The following is a 23,514-nucleotide window of genomic DNA, read 5'->3' as shown; positions in this document are numbered from 1 at the left end:
TCTTTCGAACCAGCAGATCCTATGTGGTTAAGAATGTGGCATGTTCCTTCTGCCCCAAAGGTCTTGTTTTTCATATGGAAGCTTTTTTTGTTGGGTCGTCTTCCAACTGTGGACCTTCTAAACAGCCACTATGCATGCCCCCCCACCTATGATGGATTTCACAATTTGCCGCGATCCCAGTCACATGTTATACAATGCCCTTGAGGGTTCAACAGCTTTGGTCTATTGATCATTCTATAGATCAATATATTGGTATTAGTGTAGCTGGGCTGATATCCGTCAGAACCTGCAGGTGTATTTGATTCACACCACGCACAAAACCACTAAAGGCTGAGAGACTCTGCCTCATCTCTTCAGTACCTTATGGGCATATGTGGGTGAATTACTTGAATATATGGTGTCTTTCCACAAAGTAAGTTTAAACTCGGCTAGACACGTTTTGTTCAAATCTCGATCATATGTTTGCGAAAGAGTTTCTTCACGTTTCACCAACCTTAAAAATATCAAAGAAACAGAGGTTCAAATGTTGTTTGGTTACCACCTCCACAAGGGGTTGGTTATATTAAAGTTAACGTGGATTTTGGGGGGCGGGCGAACAAGGGTAATACTCCAGGACCTAGTGGAGCTGGGGGTGTTGGCAGAGATTGCACTGGTCGTTTCCTTTTCTGTTTTGCTTCTCCTTGTAGACAGACAATCCTATTTTCATGTCGCAGAAGATTTGGCAATCAGGAAAGCACTCCTTTATGCTCATCAGCTGGGGTTGTTGACAAGTATCTGCATAGAGAGCGATCGATAACTTAATGATCATATCCATTTTGAAAGGGTCTATAGCTAACAACATTCCATGGAGGATCAAGTTTAATTTTGTTCACCAACAGCTTTGTTTACATTCATTTCTCACACACCCCCTTCTAGAAGGGAACTTTGTAGCGATCTTCTAGCCTCTCATGCGACTTCGATCCTCTCAGATCAGCAGCATTGGGTTGCTTCCCATCCCCCTTTCATTTGCTCTTGTTTCTTATGTTTAAACAATGAAATGATGAAAATATCCCTACTATCAAAATCCTTCAGTGCATTATCATCATTTATCAACTCTCCAGAATTGCTCTCCTGTGTCTTAGAATTAAAGAAATTAAAGCCAAACAAATACTCAAACCACCAGTTCTTGACGAAGATGAGAATTAAAATTGAAACTAAACTTTGCACTTAGAGCTAAGAGTATAAACATTAACATTTGCTAGGCCCCTGGCAGTGAATGAAATAAAATAGATTCAGAGAGACACCAAGCGCCGAGCAAGTGAACGTGTGGCTCCTCATACTACACTGCTTAACATACATGTAGGCACTGTTTGATCATTTAACCTGGATAAATAGCAAATCCGGACAGCAACACTTCACTCTTCACCTTGTTTATTTAATGATGTTTTTCAGACAGAATTTAGTATTTAACCAAATTTGAAATCATCGTATTGAGCATTGCAAGGTTAGATATGACTGAAATTCCATCAATGACTAGAAGAAGATGGAAGTTCCAGCATGTAAAAATGGTTTAAGCCCTAACCAAACTCCCACCTAGCAGTTAATAGCCGACATGCCAGCATGACTACCGGCACTGTTGGAGCTGGAAACCTAATTCCACAAATAATATTTAAAAATTAAATACAGATTAATGTTTCGGTCAAATGGATCGAGTAACAGATTCGAGTCACACACCCCAAGGCAAACAAATAATCATACTCGAACCATCCACCTGTACTGGATCAAGCACTGTATCCAAGCTTCCCACCATTAACGATGCACGGCAGACATCAATAGAGCCACTAATGTAGAACTGCAAATGCAGAGGGGTTTGAAGGTATTTACACTATTGCACTGCATTGCATTGAATCTGCATCATGATTGGGTTAGGCTGCCGGTGTCCTGGACTCATCTCTCTGTGGCATTTGCTTTCAGGATTTGTGCATTCAATTGTATCCCCATCTCCTTGCGAAAGATCGTGATCCAAGAGGAGTTGGTAACTCTAGCATTGCCTCAAATGGGAGTTTGGGAACTAACCTAAAAATTTTCAGGTCCTATACTACAGAACAATACAAATTATCACTCACCCTAATCAACTACCTTCCTTGCTAATTTTGTTATCAACATCTCTCACAGCTAAGACAACTGAGCAGGCAGAGCCAAAACTAATACATATTTTCTATGGTTGCAATGACTAGAGATGAGAACAAAAGAAGGCGGCAACTATTGCTAAAATTTGAAGCATGGTAGGATGAGTCTTCCTACCGTCCATTCAAGAATCCAGTTTACAAGAAGCAGTTCTAGTGGTTGTATTGAAATCCAAGAAAATAACAGATGTGTTATCCTTTGTCCGCAGATTTCTTGCCTCACTCAACACCAAATTTGCAATCCTCTCCGCCAAATTCTCTTTGTCAGCAGCATATCTCTCCTTCATCTATGCATACCACATTTTGTCAGACTTTAACATCAAGATTCCTAGGGTAAATTCAAAGAACTGAGTAAGAAGCATTCCAACACACATACCTGTAGTACAAGCTGCACTGCCTTCTTGATGCTAATGACATCCCACAGGCCATCACTGCAGATTAGCACAAAGTAAAGGTGTATCACAATTTTAAACTATTAATCCCCCACCCCTCGCCCCAAAAAAACAAAAAAAGAAAGAAAAAAAAGTCCTGCCCCTTCCCTTTTTTCACCTTGCAATTCAAGTTGTAATGGAAAATATGAAGGGCAAACATCCAAGGATGCATAGCATATTGTTTTCATTTTTCCGGGGAAGCTTGTGCTTTGAGCGGGGGTAAGAGGTAAAAAAATAAACATATTGATTAGATGAGAGATTTTATTGGGGCCTCAGAAGTATTCTGATTTGGTTTTTCTTTTAAAAATAAAAAATTGAAAGCAATAACGAAAATTTTTCTAATTTTTTGATCATCCTAAAAGTAAGAATTCAAATAATATGGGTTGAGGAGTTTGAGTGGGAAAGCACAAGAGGAAACCAACTCTCTTTTAAGAGTATAATGATAACACATAAGCCACAAGATTAATCAGGGGAAATAACAGCAGCAGGCTGAAGATCCTACTTGTTAAATCATGCCTCTTCAAACTTTTAAGTTGTAACCACCCTTCAGAATAGTTACGTATCCCAGAAAAAAGGTCAGGGTTCACCCGGACTTCTGGCCTAACCTAAGATGTAGATGTCCAACACAGTAACAAGAGAACCAGAGTTCAGGAAAAATGATGATTTGTCAGGTGGTCACCATTTCTTTCTTTTTCGTTTCCCCCCTATATATATTTTGGTCGCCTAGGAACCAAAATGAGCCAATGAATGAAGTAAACTTAGTCATGTAGCAGTACATGGAAACATTGTAAAGAAAAACATAACTGAATGAGTAAAATGGGGCTCAAGGAAGAAACATTTTCCATAAATAAAACCAGAAGCAAAGAAGTTTATCAAAAGATTCAAAACTGGAATCACCTTGCCATTAGAACAAATGCCTTGCTTGCTCTATCTATTTGCACAACTTTGCTTATGTAAGGCTCTGAACTAAAGCGGGAATCCTGTTCTTTCACAAATTTGTCTCCAAGCATCCGTGCAAGGTTCAGACCTGAGCGAAATAGTCAAAGGTTTACATGGTTAACGGATGATCAATGATGCAACCTGTCCTGAGATACAAGAACTTGAAGCATCACCACATAAACGTGTTTCCCCATCTTTCAATGGTTCTCCTGTTTGTTTCAAGCGAATTCTTTCAGACTGGCTAGCTACTCTATGGTCTTCTGTCATCTTGATTTGCTGACCGTCAATACTGCCAAAAAGAGAATATCTCAGTTTGTGGAACAATAACAAGAATAATTCTAATCAAGTATTCTAACCGTATCATTGGAAGCCAAACTCAGAGATCCGATAAAATGTCACAGGAGGCAACAACACAGTTGAGAATGCCTTTTATTTAGTATTCCAGACTATTATCTTTTGAAATACTTTCAAGAGGCCCCAGTACATTAACTTCCTAATTGGCTAGAGCTGCTGCCGGTGCTTCCCTAATTGCAATTCTGGAACTTTTTGTTCCATTGTTGCTCGAACGAAAGTACAAATGGATCACCTAATGATCTGTTCCATCTTGTATGAACAACCAAGTTCTAGATCATTAATAAGTATTCATGCACAATACTTTGAATGGAATCCTTTCATACTTCCAGTGAAAGTTATATTAAAAAAAAAAGGATCCACATCCTCTACTTCCTCTAGTGGTACTTCCACCCTACTTCCCTGGCTTGCCAGCGCACCACCTGGCTTTATAAAGATCCAATGGCTGTGAAAGAATGAATTCAAAAAATTTTGAATTTCACCTGAGCCATGTCCGAACCACCATAAACAACCCAATCCGACCGGTCTATTCCTAACCGAACCATACCCTATCAAACTAAACCCATCTTCATTTCAGATCCCCATTTCAAATCGATCGAAAAGCCAAAGCCCTAAAATCTTGTTGTAGAACCCTGAGAGGGAAGGGATGTGGGGCGGAGGGAACTGGACGAGGAAGAGGAGCGGAGCTGTCTAACGTTGTTGCAAGCCCTATCGAAGTATACCCATCTCCATTTCAGATCCCTCTTCAGAAACCATAGATTCACCAAAGTGCAGATTTCCAGTCTCATTAGCAAGTGTCCATCATTGCTCGTTGCCAGTCCTACAAAGAAGCAGCTCCCTAAACTTGAGTTCTTCCATTCGTTTGGCGTTTAGAGCTCTTAACATTGCCAAAATCCTCACCAAAGATTGAAGGGTTTTGTTCACCAGCTTAGAAAACAAAATCATCCCTGCTTTTAATTTCTTCAAGAGTTTAGTTGGGAGTTGGGACTGTGGAGAATGTTGTTATCGACCTAAAGCATCAGGCTCATTACATCAATCGTAATATACAGAATGTGGCTCAAAATATTGCAATCTTGAGAAAAAATGGAGTACCTGGGTCAAATATTGTGACTTCACTAACTTGCTATCCCAGGACGATGACATATAAAAATGACCGGTTCAAACAGGTACTTAAGGATATTCAGCAAATGGGTTTCGCCCCTTCAAAATACTTGTTTATTATTGCTCTCTATGGGTTTGGATCAATGAACAAATCGACATGGAAGCAGAAATTGAAGGTGGGGCTTTTCTGAGAATAAGATTCTCATGGCATTTAGGAGGTATCGTTGGTTTATGACAGTTTGAAAAGAAGATTATGAGCCATATGGATTTCTTTGTGAAAAAAAAAAAAGGTTTGGGAATCGGCAGATATTATGAGGAACCCAAAAATTCTCAGGTTTAGCTTGGAGAAGAGAGTTATCCCAAGGTGTTCAGTTCTTTGAGTTCTGCAATTGAAAGGTCTAGTGGACGGAAAGTGGTTTTTTTTCTCCCTCTTTTTGGATTTGAAGAGATCTATTTTTGTTATATTGCCTAGTCGGATATCGTACAATCAGTGAGCTTCCCCACCCTTGAGCATTGCTCAATTTGGATTTCCAGCAGTAAACCTTAACACCAATTCCAATTTTTAAGTTTTTTTTAAATGAGCAGGAAATCTGTTCTGTGATCGAGTCTAAATCCCATATGAACTTAAAAAGCAGTATGTAGTTTGTATTGTGGTATTCTGATCTTTGAAATTGGCTGGCTGATGTCTCTCATCTGAAATGTGTACAGATAACTTTGTTTTGAAACTTTCTATTTCTATCGTTTGGTTCATGGAAGATGCTCTACAGAGCTTGAAGAGGAGAAGAATGGCTTTGAATAGACTGAGACGGTGCCATAGTGGTAGGAGAAGAAGGGCTTTGAAACGTCTCCTTGAACTCTGATTTTTTGGAAGAAGAAGAGGAAACATTGGCCAAACTCTGCGTACTCACCTTCTTCCCAGATCGAGCAGCTTGGTTCATGGAAGATGCTCTACAGAGCTTGAAGAGGAGAAGAATGGCTTTGAATATACTGAGACGGTGCCATAGTGGTAGGAGAAGAAGGGCTTTGAAACGTCTCCCTGAACTTTGCGATCTCAGCGGATCTCAGGTGGTTTGATGTTCATGGGAGAAGAGAGCATGAACGGTGATTCCTTCTTTGTTTGGGAAGAAGGGTTTGAAAAAAATGGATTTAAGTTAGGATTTTGAAAACCACCTGGTGGTTCGGTTTGATGGTTGAGAACCGGTTGTGTTGGTTTGACTGAGTTGGGGTTTATGTTGGTTCAGACATGGCTCAGGTGAAATTCAAATTTTTTTGAATTCATTCTTTCACAGCCATTGGATCTTTATAAAGCCAGGTGGCGCGCTGGCAAGCCAGGGAAGTAGGATGGAAATACCACTAGAGGAAGTGGAGGATGTGGATCCAAAAAAAAAGAAGGGTAAATGACACCTAAGGTACCTGACATTTCAAGAAATTACAGCTAAGATTCCTAACGTTTCATATATTATGTTTGGGGTACCTAAACCAAGATAACCCTGACCTGATCAATCAAGTTTTTTTATTTCCATTTTTACCCTTATATATTAAATCAAACCTACCTTCTCTTTTAACCTCTCACACGCAAAATCCCCACCCGTCTCCCACCTCTCATCTCCCGCCCCCATCTCCCGCCCCCATTACTCCCCTATTCCTGGCCCCATCTTTTTTTTTTCTACAAAATGTTCATCTTATTAAGTGTTTATACCTGTTGAAGCACTAAATAACAGAGTTGTTTAGTCACAAGTGCTTATGTAAGGTTATTAAGCTCTAGTAATGCCAAATACCACCTTGAAGATTGTTCAAGCCATCCATTTGAAATGAATTTTAAGATTGTTTTTCTTTGAGCAAAAGAAAAGAACATTAAAACAGTCAATTTTTTGTTTTCTTCTGCTCATTTTCCCATTTCTTCCCAAGTCTTGGTGACATAATATAACATAGACTCTGCAGAGAACTTTTGCTTCAATAAAATTGAAACTTCCATCATGGTTTTAGTATGAAGCAACCACCTTCTCTTCATCCATTTTTACTGAAAAATATTACACCAAAGACTGGAACAATGGGCAAAAACAATGTATTAATGACATTAGTAAAGAGTGAAAGACAACCTCCAAATTAAACCCATTGCCAACAGCAAAAACTATCCATCCCACGGCAGTACAAACTAAGATCATCACATAAGATAACCCCTTTCCAATTTTCTTCATCTCTCCCTTTAGGCTCCACCATTCCCACTAGCAAAAAGTTCCAAACACATGTTTGCAGCTATTGTCGTGTATATTTGCATCTCCAATGTCACAAAAAAATACTTCCTTTTTTCAGAATTTTCTCAAATGAAAGTTAATTTATAGTATTTGGGAGAATGGGGCAGATGAGGTGCATCAAAATCTGATCGTAGGAGGAAAGGCCCACAGCCTTGTCCGAAATAGCAGCTACTTCTTCCAGGCCAAAATAGGGAGGTTGGGATGGATAATCATGGAGGAGGGGTTGAAACCATGGTCGATAAAGATATCTAAGCATAGGTATCACTCCAATGCTCCGGCTGAGGACTCGGTCGAGGTGTTAGAAAAAATGAACTTCAATTGGGACGAATTGGACAAATCAGAGATGGGGAAAAATGGTGAAGTTAAATTCCAAATTTCAAGTGCGAGCAGGCCTTTTCTCTTTTCCCTTTTTTTCACTTCACTCTCCCTAATTGTAAAACTCCACCATGCCCTTTCCTCCTCATAGCAAGAGATACATCAGATTTCTTCTCCCCGGTGGCGTTGACGGGGGAAGAAGATTTTGCAAGGAAGATGAAAGGTGGGAGATGGGGGGCGGGACATGGAAGTGATGGGGATGAGAGGTGGTAGATGGGGGCAGGGAGTCAGGGACTGGAGATGAGAGAGGTGAGAGATGGGGCCGGGAACGGGGGAGTGATGGGGGTGGGAGAATGGGAGTTGAGGAAGATGAGAGGTGGGAGACGGATGGGGATTTTGCACGTGAGAGGTTAAAAGAGAAGGTAGGTTTGATTTGATATGTAAGGGTAAAAATGGAAATAAAAAATTCTTGATTTAACCAAGTCAGTGTTATCTTGGTTTAGGTACCCCAAACATAATATATGAAACGTTAGGAACCTTAGCTGTAATTTCTTGAAACCTCAGGTACCTTAGGTGTCGTTTACCCAAAAAAAAAAACAATGATATCTTCTTAGTGCAAGATCTATTATCAAACTTTGACCTTGTATGAGTCCCCTTTGTAAGGGAAATATCACCAAGTTCAACAGCCTCTCAATCTTTTCATAAAAGCTTTCAAGAGCAAACATAAAAGCAAAAAAATTCAGGTAGTCTTGGATGAGTGACAAGAAGCAAGGTCAAGCAAAGCAAAAAATTCTAAAACAACAGGAGCATCAGCTACTCGAGTAAGCTCACAATAAGAAAAGGTTTGATATATGAAGCAGTAAATGAACTCTAAGAAGAATAAGGTGCATATAAATGGACTCATTTAATTTATGAATGAGATAAAAACTAAAAAAACCTAGCACGCACAAAGGATCTACCTCCAAATTCATCAAACAAACCGTGCTTAAATAGAACACCAACACTGACATTAAATACATAATGGTTCAAAACTTCAAATCGAGGGAAAAAGATAACATACTTCACCACACAAGCAGAATCTCCAACATTTGCACATTGCGCAAAGAACTCTTCATCGCCATCAGCCCAAACCAAAAGCAATGTTGCAGTGCACCCCTGAAAGGAATTGTTTGTTAAAATATGTACAACACTGCCATTAAAAACTTTCAAAGCACAAAATTCTCTTGATAACAAGATACTGATATAAGAATATGCATATCCAAGAACCATAATTACCAGTTTTGATAAAATGAAAATAAATAAATAAGCATCTTATCAATGTAAAAGTCTCTTTTTCTTCGTCAATGTAAGATTTAAAGACAAGTCTAAAAATAGCAACCTCCAAAGCATCACAACTATAAAGTTAGTCTCTTAAAAATGACAAGTTGGGAAGGACAAGAAATCATATGAAATTTTTACCTCCTAATCTCTCTCATCTTTATATTTGACTGTAATAATAGGAGCAGGAGTAGAACAGCGATCACATTTCAGCACAGATCAGGGCCAACCTGAACCTGCCCTGCCTACCACCCCCCAGGTTTTACCAGGTGAGCGGGGAGGAGATAAGAGGACAAACCAAATAATAAATAAGAAAATGGAATAGAGGAAGAGAGATACAAGGCTGCAACCATTCTAGACGACCCTTCACTAAATTACATGATTTGGCAACTGAATCTAACATGGATCTATATAATATGCAAACCATCCCAACTGATAGCTATACAAAACTGGTCCCATTAGGGCCGAATGACCCATTTAACCAGTGCAATTGCTATCCCCGTGTATGATACACCTAAAGAGGCCAACACAAGTTGTCATCTATTGTCCATAGGCACATAATATAAATAGACAAGAAACTTATGGAGCATTGAGTGATATTTTGATGGGAGTAGCTTAGGTAATCCAGGTCCATTGGGTATTGAAGTAGTTTTCAGTGATCATAGTGAAATGTGTTGTTAAGTTTCTCAGCCCCAAGGGGGGGGGGGTTGGCTTTGATGACAAAGTAGATGTCCATAAACTTCGACCTTCCTTAAAAGCTATCACATTTGATTCAGAAAGCTACAGCATCATAAAGGGGAACATCTCATACTAGATGCTCTAGCTCGTAAAGGGGTTGGGAACGAATTTAAAGATATGCCATACCCAGTTGTGTGAGATTTTTGGGGTCCCCCCTACTGGACAGATGGGAAATTTTTTATGCAGATTTATCACTAAAATGGGCTTCTTTGCTTAGGAATAAGTCTAGGGTTGGGTTATATACATGTTGGGCCTTTGATCCCATGGGTTTCCAATGTAAAAGGTCACTTTTATGGACCCAAAGTATGGGTAATAGGGTTGCATGGGATTAGCTGTTTTAATTCCTTACAAGTGGTTCAACTTTAGTGATTTTTGTAGTTATTCTTTTAAGTGTTTAGTTGGGCTGGATTAGGACTCTGTTTTGAATCTATTTCAGTTTCCTAAAAATGTTTAAGTTACCTAATAGATTAACGATTGGGTTAGGCCTTTCCTTTTTAGTGTAGGAGTCAATTGTAAGGGGGGCAAGTATTGAACACAAATTTTAATTAATGAAAAGCTTTTTGCTGCTCTTCTTCTCCATTGAAGATTTTTGTCTTGTGTTTGATCTAGGCTAGTGGATTGATATTTGATCCAATTGACACCTTGCGGTGTGAAGCCCGGGTGGTTGGTTCAAGCTCTCTTTATTCATTTGAAGCCCTACTTTCAAGTTCAATTCAAGTTTTGATTTTATTCAAGATCTACAATCAAACAAGCTGCTGCCAAGAAAATTCTGCAACAACAGTGAGTTTTAATCATCTCCCATCCCCAACAATTCTTCTTCTAATTCTCTCTCAGCCCAAACCCTAAATTCCCCCTTTTTGTTTTCAATTTTCCCAAGACCTAAATTCTGCCTAGACCTAACCAGCCATCAAAACCCTCCCATATTTGGATAAATTCTCCCTTCACCCATTGGGAAACTCGATACAAGTTGCTCCCTCATCTGACCATCATAAACCCTAAAAATCCAGGTTTTCCTCTTTTCAAAAACCTGAAACCCTAAACCTAACCTTGCTGCCAAGTGCTAATTCTAACTAAAAAGCCTAGACTTGTTAAAACTTAACAAGACCTTCACTGGAAGACTCCCCTACATCAACTTAGCATAACCCTACTATCAAACCCTAGGTCCCATTAAACCCTAACCCTAATTTAACCAAAAACACCTATTTTGACCTATTCGAACTACCCTGTTCATGGCAGATCCTGGTTATTGGCTTTTAGTTGGTTTCCTACCAATCTAGAACTACATTAATTTTTTGCTTTATGTTGTATACCTTCGGTGTCCTTGTGTGTCTCATCTCAGATGTACAGTTTTTTTGGCTTTGTGCCCAATAAAATTTCATTATTTTATCGAAGAAAGATTTATCGCGGAAATCAAACTACACTTACTCAACTAAGGATGCAACTTGGATTGCAGTTGGCCCAAACCTGACTAAACCAACCAACACAACCTTTAAGCCAAGTTGGATAGACATTTCTGACCCCAAGTTACCCTATGGTTCAGTCTTTGAGCAACTGAAGCCCAGTTTTGCATGCTGCATTTGTGTGTGAGGGTTCAAGAATTTAGAACATATTATTAATGTGGAAGAACTTGACCAAACTATAAGTTCCTTTAACTTGTTTTTAGCTTATATAGTATTCCAAGCCTAACTCAACCTAGTTCAACCAACAGCAGCCAATGTGACTATCCTAACACACCAAAACCCAAGGTTCAAAAAACTGATAAGTGATAAGAACTCTGAATTCAATTAACTCCCAGAAGGCCCCAGGAATAGAGCGTTGGGGATCTTCGCAGCTGCGAGTAGCAAAAACATATCAGCAACAGATGAAATTATAGTTCCAAAATTTTCATGCCACTCTATTATTTATTTTAGGGGGCTTTAAAAATGGATGTATCAAATAAGGGGGGGAAACTAAGGGACCAAGAACGAAAGAATATTGAGTGGGAACATATGTCAAAAGATTGGCAAACATATTTCAAAGACATAAAGTTTGATTCTATCTATCACAAAAATATTCACAAAAGCAATGATAGGGGAGAAAACCTCATACTGATGATTCATAGATGCTTCTGTGTGAGAAAATGCATCCCTAAGCACATCTGAAGCATCACAAAGGGAAATAACCCTCTGTCTTTTCTCCGAAACTGACAAGATATTTGCAACCATCTCGGGCAGTATCCTGGGCAACAAAATAAGAGGACTATTAATGACTAAAATAACTTAAGCTATCATATGTAAGGATCATTAAACTAGTGACAAGGTGGAACAGGCAATTTTTACACATATAAAAATCACATTGGGACCTTTACAAGAATGGAAGAAAATTAAATGGCGTCATTGATAAGAGAAACATGTAACTAAAGAGAACGGTTTTCCTTTTGATCAGCAATTTACACACAGGTTGCGGTTAAAACAGAAACCAGAAATTAACCATGTTGAACACATTTGAAGGACTAAAATAACCTGTCATTATTGAAACCTGAATTCAAAATGATGTTTGAAATATGAATAATGTCAGAGCCATCATATATTATCATTTTTAGCTTAATCTGCCAAAGGATATAGCAATCAACACATAAATCATCACCAGACTTGAAATATATTACTACCGATGCATGGAAATGTACCGGATGACTTTTTGTAATAAATAAATGCATTCTTAGCATTTAACTTACAGCCAACAATAAAACCGGACTATAATTTCTGGATAGTCCTAAAGCAGCGCAAATGTGCAACCTCATTTAACCTTAAAAGGGTACCTACCCCTTACAAGAACTATAAGTGAAAATCAAAATTTATCATCCACAATGCTATATATCCCATGACTAAGAATGTTTTCCAAATTGTGAACAAATATTCTCCAAATTGTTAACCCTACGATATTTCACTTTGAAACTAATATAGAAAAAAATAAAAATGAAGTTGGAAGAAGAAAAACTAACTTGCTGGCTGCTTTGGCAGCTCCTGCTCCACCATGCCCATCACAGATCCCAAACAGTCCAAACTGCATAACACACATTTATATGGTATTAGCTCATTGAAGAAACGAATAAAGTCTCTACAATAAAACTAAGTAACATTGGAACCTGTTCAACTCCTGGAAGAGGCCATTGGTAATAGCAAACATCTTCCATGGGAAGCTTTTTCCCTCCTCGACGGAAGGCCATGGGATCAGATGCCATACCAACCCCAAAGGGAATTTGGTTTTCAGGATGAATAATTTGAACCTGTGAGAGCGAAAGAAATAAAAAGTAGCCAAAATAAAAGAATGGAAGAATTAGTAGAAAATGCAGAGGAAATTGCAGACATCAACAACCTTAAGGCAAAAGCTGAAAATGGGTTCAGTTGTACCTATAGTCTAGCAAGACTGTAAACAAAAAATAGTCGAATAAAAATCCAGATCTACTTCTCAAACTAGCTTCAACTGACAGATAAGTAGTACAATATGAACATGAGGTGGCTGCAGACACTTTTCCCCATGCACTTTGAACCATGCATGGTAATAAAATAAAATAAAAGAACTCAAACCACATCATGTCAACCTTAAAAGACAATACCACCACTTAAACTACATCATTTTAAGCTTATTGCAACCCTATGTATTCTCATCCAGCTGGACGACAAAGAGGAAAGAATGGTATAGTGTCACTATATCTACTTGACACCATCATTATGTAATAATTCTATGCATAGGTCAAAACATAATACCCACACCGGAACTTCTACTCACAAGTATTCTTGATGAAGTGCCAAGAGTTATTATGTCCCCATTTGCAAGCTCAACAGGTTCACTCCATTGTCTACTACCAGAATCAGCATGGTGGATTGCCAGAGAATTCAGAAGTGTTCCATTTAGGCTACCCATGTCTACCAGCTCCCATTTCAATGTCTGCCAGAGAATACAAATTAAACAATAAACGAACAAATAAACCATAGATAAAGCTCAACAGTTTCACAAGGCAGGCAAATCCAAGCTGACTTTGAAAGCAAAGGCTTACATTCAAGTTCCAATTTATCATCGCATGCTTTCCTGATACTTCTGTGTCCTTCAGTAACATATCACTGGGAGGAACTCTCCCAAGGGTCAGCGGAAGTTTAGAAGCATTTGTTGATTGTAAGGAGAAACGAAGCCCACAAGCAGAGCCAGATATAACTTCCAGGGTCAGGCTGCTTCCTGCACTTCTAACAAAAAGATAGGATGACATGTTTTACATTTTCCACAGAAACATTGCAAACAAATAAACAAAAAAGAAAAAACAAATGACACAAAGAACGATAATTGTTTAGGAAGACAAAATTAGTGAATTTTCCAGATGAAGGAATAAGAGAATACTTTGACATCCAATAGCCTTAGAAATGCCTGAGATATCATAATTTTGTTCTTCCTTTTTAGCGTGCTTTCTCTCTTCGATTGAGCGGTTTGACACCAGCGTACGCTTTAGTGTTTGCCCAACCAGAACATCTTCCGACGGATCAGAAGTTATATCTAGAAACAAAGCAGCGGCAGCAAAAGGGTGAATAAGAAAGAGAAATTTTGGGATTGCTATTCTGTTTGCTTTTTGAATGAGAAGGCAGAATGGCTGAAATGCCATCTGAACGATCAGGATAATCTAAAACCAATACAACAGGGCAAAAGAGCATACCTTGTGCAAAATGTGCATCAGCTGATGGAAGCCTGTGTTTACAGACAAGGCCATGTGCTCTTGGTGAGCCAAAACTTCCTTCGGTTTGAAGATGGGACCCCTCTGAAACATAATTTCTTCCCAATTCATTGCTTTGGTTTTGGACCAAATCTGGATCATCAGAAATGAGAGGCCTTTCTATATCACCGACCTATAAAGAAAAGAGTCAAGAAACAGTACAAGTCATTCATAGAGTAAAGACTGGTGTGCACTTCTCATGAAATCATTCCTTCTTACAGTCAGATTTTTCAAGAAATTCAAGCATAAAAGATGTAAAGCAAACACTATAGTTAACATGGGTGATCTCTGCAGAGATCCAAAAACACCAAACAGAAAATGTAATACTGTGATGTACCTCAACATACGATGGAAAAAGTCATTCTCTAATAGAAAAAATTGAAACTACAGTCAAAGAAAGTACACATTCACAGTGAAACCCCACTCCCAGGGGAAGAACTTGTATCTAGTGAAGTTTGAATGAGAAAAGAAGCATAATGCTACTTCAGCTGGAAGACATTCACATTTTTCAGCAAAGGATGAGTCAACAAGGACTCCATAAGTTCTGATAAATGATTGCTCAAGCAGTGTAAAAGATAATTTTTATTTGGAAAAATACCAATACACCTCTTTCGGCTTAGAGGGGTACGATTTACTTAAGTTTAGATTAGACCCTGCCTCTCCTCCCCAAAGAAAAGCGAAATGGATTTTTCAGAGCTAACCCCAAAGATACACATTGCATTTAAAAAAAAATTTTGTCCTACTTAAGAAAGAATTCAAGCAGCTTTTAACTGCAAGGATGAATGCTTCTTCCTTTTGAAACCGCACGGCTAAAACCTGCTCAAATACCATTCCTCCCTTTATTTTTTTCCTTTTCCCCCTCCTAGCTATTACATTAATCTGAACGGGGCTCAATTGGCAAGTCACAACGAATGAAGTGAAGGACAACACCTAAGATTATTGGGCGACGGAATATCAATGCTAAGAAATTAAGTTGTTGACATAAAATTTATGACTAAAATCCACTGAAAATTTCGTTAGGCATTAAACAAATAAAATTTATGCAACCAGCAACGAGGGTTGGCGGTGAAGAATACAAGGATAACATCAGTTAAAAAAGGAACAGGAAAAAAAAAAATTCTCCTTCGACATGTAGACAATAGATTGGCAGCTCAACCAAGAGGTTCAAGTCAGGGAGAAATCGTGCAAAGCCTCGATTCCAGTCGAGATGACAGGAGCTGAATAATGCTTCTACTAAATTATTTTAACGCCCGAAACTCCCGACATGAAATCAACTCAAAATAGTCCTCATTCACGATCACCGATATCAGAAGATAAACTCCATTTCGAATTTCTCCACAAAAAAAAAAAAAATCCAAAATGCATTTTGAAACAAATTTTCAAAAACCGCAGGGGAGCAAAATGACAGAAACAAGGGAGAAGAGGAGGAAAACAAAGATGTGAAAAGAAAAGTTGAAGAAATGCGGGGATCTAAACGAATCAAACAAAAGAAAGAGAATGGAAAAATAAGTTCTTCCGGTTTTGGTAATTGGATTGTATTACCTTGATTGAGCGACCTCGAGATGGAGAGAAGAAGAAACGCCATGGCTTACAGGCCACGAGGATGAGGACGATGATCAGAAGCAGCATAAGGAGGATCAGACCGACAATGCTCACTAACATCGCCATCGTCATCGCAGCGTGGAAAGGCAGGGCGGAAGAGGGGAAGGCCGAGAAGGGCGCTTTGAACTGGTCGCATTTGTTAGTTAACCTTTTAACGAGTTCAGCTATTAAAGACTCGCTACTACATATACTAACCATAAATAATAAAGAAAGATTTTCATCAAAAAAAGATTAAAGAAAGGTTAGGAAGGCCATCATGTCATCACATCTATGCATGTAGGATGTATGATGCATGGATCATTTACTCACATACAACACGTCGTACTCTTTTTTGCCATACACAACTAACTACAACCGTTGATGGGATAACTATAATGTGAGTAGTCGTTGTTAACCGTAAGATCAATGGATCAACAACGATGTCCACTAAATACATGTGTGTGCCATGCATGTATATGTTTACAACTGCTTAATTATAACCGTTGATCATGGCGATGTAGCCGAGAGCTAGCGATGGCCATGCTCTCTCCACGTGTTACTTGTACGTGATGTGACTGGAAAAAGCCAAAAAGGTTTTTTTGGGTAAACCGAAATTACCAAACAACCTGGGGATTTTGTCAAAGATCTTAACTCGGGTAGTGTTAGGCCGGCCACCGGCCCACCGGTCCTTAGTCTCATACTACCAAGGTAGCACGTGGCTCAAGAATGTAAGACTGGGGCCCACTGCTGAATGGATCTAGATTGCTTGTTCCACCTACAGAAGCAAAACAAGGTAGAGACCCATTTTCTCTCCACCTGTGGTAAATAAAGAATCTCTTCATCCACTCTATCTCACCTTCAACATTGGCTCTCTTCACCTTGGGTGAAAGAAAACTTAATTAGCGATGGTTTTGATTAAGACAGAATGAGAGAAATGGGTTAGATTGGGATTATGGTAAGGGTGTTAAATCAAACTAAAATCGTTTTCGAAATCAAATGTAAGAATTTTAAACTAAAACCATGAAACCGTTTAATAAATGATTCGGTTGTTGTTTTGAAATTGAAGTCGTTAAGTAAACGGTTAAAACTCAACCAGACCGTTTCATACTCTTAAATGTACATAAATGTGTCAAAATCAGAAACCGTTTACTAAACCTGAACTGAACTGTTTATAATCGAAATCATGAAACCGTTTAATAAATGGTTCGATTATGATTTCAAAAATGATATTGTTTAATTAAATAGTTAAACCAAACCGAACCATTTAACACCCTTATATTATGGGGTCTTTTTTCTTTCTTTTACAATAGCACGCACTTATTTTCTTTCTTAATAACTATCCTTTGTTTTCAAAAATTTTGTGGCTCATGGGTGCCTAATCTTAGGGACTTTCAAAATTCTCATAATCTCAATTTGCATGGTAGAGTTTCACAATGTGAGACCCACCTCATAAAACCGGGCCTAATTTAAGTTTTTTAAATGTTAGGCCCTGCGGGTGCGCTTTTAAGTGCCATGACCGTCTCCGCATTGTGGGCATTGCCTGTCGTTGAAACGAATCCACACCCTATAACACCTTACGCCAAGGAACCATCGAACACGGCCCTAATGGAATCCGAGGAGCCCAGTGGTTCGTCGCATTTAAGGTTTACGTGCGAGAGATGTTTGGCGGACCACTTGTAACGATTATCTGTATCGAGTGCCGAACAATAGGTAATAACACATGTTTTAGAATTAATATAAGTTTATCATTTTATACTTATATCGGCCGGCTTCGAATCGATTTACAATCATGATTAACCGTGCCGACTCGATGCCTAGCCATACCTCAGGGATCCCATGTGATCAAATCTTGTAAAATCCCGGGCCGTATCGGTACGACCCCGACATTATCAATAACTTATGTTTTAATAATATTAACTCAGAATTGACTTCCACTAAGCATGGAATCACTTTCTAAAATCAAGAAATACCCATTCTATTTCAACCCTTAAGCAAACAAGCCCTTGGGACCCTATATATATATATATATATATATATATATATATGGCACTAAGCTTTGAGAAATCATTTCTCAAAGCTTAGAATGCTAGAATCGTTTGGGGTTGTATATGGTGTGAAGGAAGCTTGTGATCTTTGGCTTGAAGACCTTCTTGGAGAGCTTGCATGCTTGATTTTCCTCTCCCAAATCTCTTTTAGATTATCAATAGGTAAGTCTTGGACTTGTTTTTTATTTAATTTCATCTTTAGATTACTGTACTTTAGTCCATGTGCTGCTGCCATGGCTGTCCATAAGTTCTTCAACTCATTTCTTAATTTCTTCCTTTATTCAGCCCAAATACTTGATAAATGTGTAAATGGCATGTTTGATTCATTGATCATACATACATTTGGATCCTAAGTACCCTTAGAGGGTGTACATTCATCCCCCTAAGCCCCTGGACCAACTGAGCTTAACATGGTGGCCAAAAATCCAGTCAGGGTTGATTCTGGCTCTGTTTACTGGGTCGACCCTTCTGGAGCTAGAAGCTCCGGCCTCCCCTGAGTGGCTTTTTGGGGTCCTGGATGGGTTGGGGTGGTGCTCTGGCCTCTTAGGAAGTGCCCTAACCTTTTGTAACTCTGTATCTAAGACATTTGAGTTTACTTTGAACTCATTTCCTTTGGTTTTGGACATCTTGGTTGAGTGACTTGATCAAGACACCCAAGGTGAGTGGGGTTTTTGTTGTTTTGGATGATTTCTATTGAAATTCTTATATGCATGGTTAATGGCTGTAAATCTGAATTTTTCTTTAAAAATGAATGTTCCATTATTAGATCATATGTCTTATGCCTAATGATAAATCTAGTTAATATGATGAATGAGATGTTAATGTTACATTCCATGTGATGACATTGTTGATTTCATATGAATTTATTCCTTTAAATGATGGATGTATGTGCTCTATTGTGGTGTGGTTGTCTATGTAATGAAGATGCATAACATTATTTGTGTGACCATGTGTTCTTGAGTGGATGTGTATATGAAACACGGTGCACTCTCGAACACAGCATGTCATCATCTAGTACACATGGCTAGGATGGAAACCCCGAACTACAACCCTTACCAGCAAAGGTTTATGTGCTGGGTAGTCGGGTTACTGACGCTTAGAGAAAGGGATTAACCCAGGGTCAAGGGTACTTGACTATCAGGGTCTGCCCGAAAGTTTGAGCCAAGGTGCCAAGCGTGGAGGTGGGCTCCCTATTCGTTTTGGCTGAGGGGGTACGACGGTAATAAAGTGAAGTGACCCAAAGTACCCCTCGAGTCGATACCGTAGTTCAAACCAATGGCTTAGTTTGTTGTTAGATAGATTAATAAAAAATGGAATTGAACATGCATCATATAATATGGTTGATATTTACATTTAATAATATATGATTCATGCATCATTTGTATGCTGTATGTTTTCCTCTCATTGGGCTCGGTGTGAGCTCACACTCGTGAAAACCCTCTTTTTAGATGACTATGCAAGTGACGGACTACCTGATAGTGAGTTCGTGGATGATGTTTTTGAAGACTTTACAGACCAAGAGCCCGATGAGCATGACGGGTCTTGTGTCTGTGATTTATACGCATTCTCTTAGGAGGGCCTGATGGGATAGGCCGTACTTGTTCATATTCTTTTTGATGTGTGTATTACACTTATACTTATGTAGATAATCTGAAAGTCTATAATTATGGGTTTTTATTTTGGGAGTACATACTTGTTCATACTTATACAGGTATACCACACGGTCCTTGATGGACTTAATATAAATACTTATGTTTATAGTTTCTTTCCGCTGTTGGAACTCTATATTTTTATGTTTGGTAACTGTGCTGCATAGAGCTTCCTGGCTAGGTTGGGTGCGAGATCGCATCATTTCATGCTACATCTGGACTGTCCAAGGCGGGGTGTGACAGATGTCATTTACAAAAGATGATCCAGTACGTCCTTGTGAGTGAGAGCCGTACTCAAAACTGAGAATGGATGGAGAAGATATTTAATTGATCACCATACAATGTACATAACCCCTTTTTTTTTTTACATTCTTGTTGCAAGAAAATCAAAATTTTGAAGCAAAAAAATAAAAAAATAATATATATATATATATATATATATATAGAAAAAAAATTTTAAAGTTGTACATCGACCTCTGGTGTCTTAGCATATATTAATTTCATCACAAACAAACAAGTATTGATCATGCTTCTTTCAAAAAAATCATTTTTGAAGAAATTGGTTTTACCTGAAATAGTGGAAAAGCTTCACAAATGTGCTAATTGTGTGTTCTTCGGCGTAGATACGACGAAGATTCGAAGGCCGGTGCAAGAATCAGTAAGGAGAAGTGAAATGATAAAGAACAAGGAGAAAAAAACCCAAAAAATCAGAGCTTGTTAACTCTCGATTGAAATTTCGATCGAGACTAATGAGTTTTGATATTTATAAAGCTACTTTTGAAAAAGGAATCTTAATATCTCGCGAAATTTTGATTTTGTCTCGAGATATCGCGAGATGGTCGATATTTCGACCAAGTTTTTACATTTTTTTGATTTGAGCTGCTGTTTCGTTTCGATCAGGTTGAGATACTCGAAATATTCAAGATCTCTACCGAGATTTCTCAAGATTTAGTATTATACACACAAGTGGCACACCATAGGTCTTTGGATTTCTCCGTCTCTCTCTCTCTTGATGCAGTAGAGATTCCTTGGGCCATTATGAACCTTGGTTCAGTAGGATATTTAGGAAGTTTTATTTATTTGGAAAAATATTATATGGTCTTTTATTTTGGGTATAATTCGTAGGGAGATTTTAGCAAGTTTAGGAGTTGTTTTTGGTTAGGAATCCTACTATAGTTGTTTCCTTATTGTAGTCTTTTTTCTTTAATCATTTAGAGAAAATTACTTGGACACCCCCTGTACTATGGCCATTTTGCTTAGTTTCTCCAATGTTTGAGACAATTACTTGAACATCCCATGCAGTTTACCATTTCTTTCAAGTAGCCCTGTCCATAAGTCAGTCACCGTTACCATGGGTTAAATATTTTATAAATACCTAAACTACCCTTAAGGTGTAATGAAATGACATATTTGCCCCATTCTCTTTCTTCTTCTTCCTCTTCCTCCTGCAACCAAAAAAAAAAAAAAAACCAGCAACCATGGCTGAAATCACCAACCCGGAATTTGGGTGGTTTCAGAAAATCAGCAGCTCAACGTGTCAGATTGACACCAAACTAAGGTTGAGGGAGCCTTTTTGGTAAGCCAATAATGTCCAAAAATATCAGACATAACTGATGGTCTGATTGTAAATAATCTCACATTCAAAGCTGTCCAAAAAACCCAGAAAAACAGGGTATCGCTAGCCCCTTGGAGAAAACTGATTACACAACATCAAAAGCTTGAATTAGCCTCTGATTAGGTTCGAAGGTCCTTACCATAAGAGGGCCAACAAATTCAGATGTAAATACTCTGGACTTGCGTAAGATTCAGATGTAGGGATCATACTCTGGAGCCAACTTCAAAGAAAAGAGTCTAATCTGTAAAAGTAACCTACAAATTTACCTGTTTTAGTATTCTTGCGTTCTCTCCTAAATGCTGTATGATTTTAAGCATTTCCTGTTTCGTCTGCAATAGAAATCCAAGACAAGTTAGTACAGGATAAATGAAATAAAAACAGGGGGAATGCAAACCCTAAGCCTTTAAAATCAAGAAACTAAAGAAGCGAAAGCAAAAGGCAGATAAAGAAAAACCCAGAGCCGTTTGCAGCAAAGAACGATTGGGAAGATTAAAAAAAGGGAAGGAGAAGAGGAGTCAACTTACCATCTTCTTTCGGTTATATACCATCACGGGCTTGGAATCGGATTCGTTGGGAGAGAAGGAAAGAGGGGTTACAGGACTTGAAGACTCGACCTTGAGGCTCGATTTTGCTGCTATTGTAGGAGTTAGAAAGAAGAGGTGAAGATGAAGGAAGAGGAGGACGTAATGGGTTTGAATCGGCTGCAGATCGCCCTCTGTTAGCACCCCAAGAGAACGAAAACGAAGAACCAAATCCATGTTTCTCTTGGGCTATCAGCTGCGGCAGCTGAAGCAGGATTTCAGCGGCTTCAAATTCGTCATCATTGAAGAAGTTGCTTTTGCTAAAGCTCCCACTGTTGCAAATCTGATGCAAAGTGCGTCAGATTTGCAACTCAATTATTACTGTTGGGTACAGATTCTGTTAGATAGATTGTAATAAATGAGAGATTAAATAAATAATTTGTTATTTTGGAAAAAATGTTTTAATCCCACATCGAAAACTACAAAAGTTATAAATGGTATTTATTATATTACATTCTTTATCTCTTGAATTAAATCAAAAAACGGAGACATTCTACAGTGTATATGCGAGGACGGCGTAGCCGTCCGCACACGTGCATGCACACGCGCGGCGTGGACAGTGGGCTGTAGAGGCGTTAGTCTGGACCGTTAGATCATATGGCAATTGATCTAATGGATACAGAATGAATAGATATGTCTCTTCAGAAGAGGTGCTCCACTTCTATAAAATAGGAGTCATGTGTTCAAACGAATTATCTCTCCCTCTTGCAATTCAGTATCTTTAAGTGGAGTTCTGTGTTTTATATTTATTGCTTTGTTGATTCCTGAAGGTGAATTTGTCGTGTGGGGCAAATATCTCCTTTAAGATAGCGAGATCGCGTTCAAAGCAGTTTGAAGTTTCCTTCTTCAAACAGAGTTTTTTCTAACAGATTCAGATGTAGGTACTCTGGACTTGCAATTTAGGTGAGTTAATACCTGGACTTAAGAGGCGCTAGATTTAGGCATCGAGTTCTAAAATCCCCTGTTGATTGGGTTCAAATGAGGGGTTAAGAAGAAGAAGAAGAAGAAGAAGAAGAAGAAGAAGAAAAAAGGTATTTTGATAATTTTAATTTTATTATTTTCTATTAAATAGATGATAAGGGTCCAATAGATATTTTCATTTAAACACTAACAGCGGATTAACACCATCAGGTTTCAGGGGTGTCAAGTAATTGTTTCAAACGTTGATAATCGTAAGCAAAATGGCCATCGTACGGGGGTGTCCAAATAATTTTCCCTATCATTTAATATTTGTAACCAACGTATTGGACAGATTGAAAGAATGAATGGAAAGTTGAGTTTGCTGTGCTTGCGTGGCCTATGATTGTGTGCTCTTTCCCTCCCCCTCTCTCATCTCTCCCTCCTCCCTGCGATACAACCTTGTGCCTTCTATTTTTTTCTTGTTATTTTCTGTTTATTTCCCTTACCTGTGAATACCCTGTTTCAGCGGTTCCTATCCGTCCCTCTTTTTATTTCGATCTCTCTCATCTCTCTCCTTTTCTCTCTTATGATTCTGGGTTTGAGCGTCTTAAACCTAAACAATCCAAACCATTGAATCTCATTCCCAAATCCCTTTCTGCTGGGAGTTATTGCTCTGCAAATAAAACCACATCTAAGCAACTGCCAGTTCAGAATTTAGACCTTAAAACCCTTGTCTTCACTTGCTGTTTTGAGTGATCATTAGTTGCATTTAAGAGGGTTTTGATCAGAGAAT

General features: G+C 38.6%; 1 protein-coding gene across 1 annotated transcript; it reads right to left on the bottom strand.

Annotated features, from left to right (window-relative positions):
- Nucleotides 1-2,164: 2,164 nt before the first annotated feature.
- Nucleotides 2,165-16,112, bottom strand: LOC122662172 (protein phosphatase 2C 70). Its single transcript, XM_043857745.1, has 13 exons — nucleotides 15,893-16,112; nucleotides 14,294-14,483; nucleotides 13,984-14,136; nucleotides 13,649-13,824; nucleotides 13,381-13,539; nucleotides 12,737-12,877; nucleotides 12,593-12,654; nucleotides 11,694-11,829; nucleotides 8,618-8,712; nucleotides 3,709-3,824; nucleotides 3,494-3,623; nucleotides 2,542-2,596; nucleotides 2,165-2,452 (listed from the first exon to the last, which is right to left on the bottom strand). Exons 1-13 carry the CDS (start codon nucleotides 16,022-16,024, stop codon nucleotides 2,291-2,293), a joined length of 1,707 nt encoding a protein of 568 aa, XP_043713680.1. The 5' UTR covers nucleotides 16,025-16,112; the 3' UTR covers nucleotides 2,165-2,290.
- Between the last annotated feature and the right edge of the window lie 7,402 nt (nucleotides 16,113-23,514).

The sequence above is a fragment of the Telopea speciosissima genome, chromosome 1 (genome assembly GCF_018873765.1).
Source record: "Telopea speciosissima isolate NSW1024214 ecotype Mountain lineage chromosome 1, Tspe_v1, whole genome shotgun sequence".
Classification (NCBI taxonomy): domain Eukaryota; kingdom Viridiplantae; phylum Streptophyta; class Magnoliopsida; order Proteales; family Proteaceae; genus Telopea; species Telopea speciosissima.
This window is presented reverse-complemented; position numbering and strand designations above follow the sequence as displayed.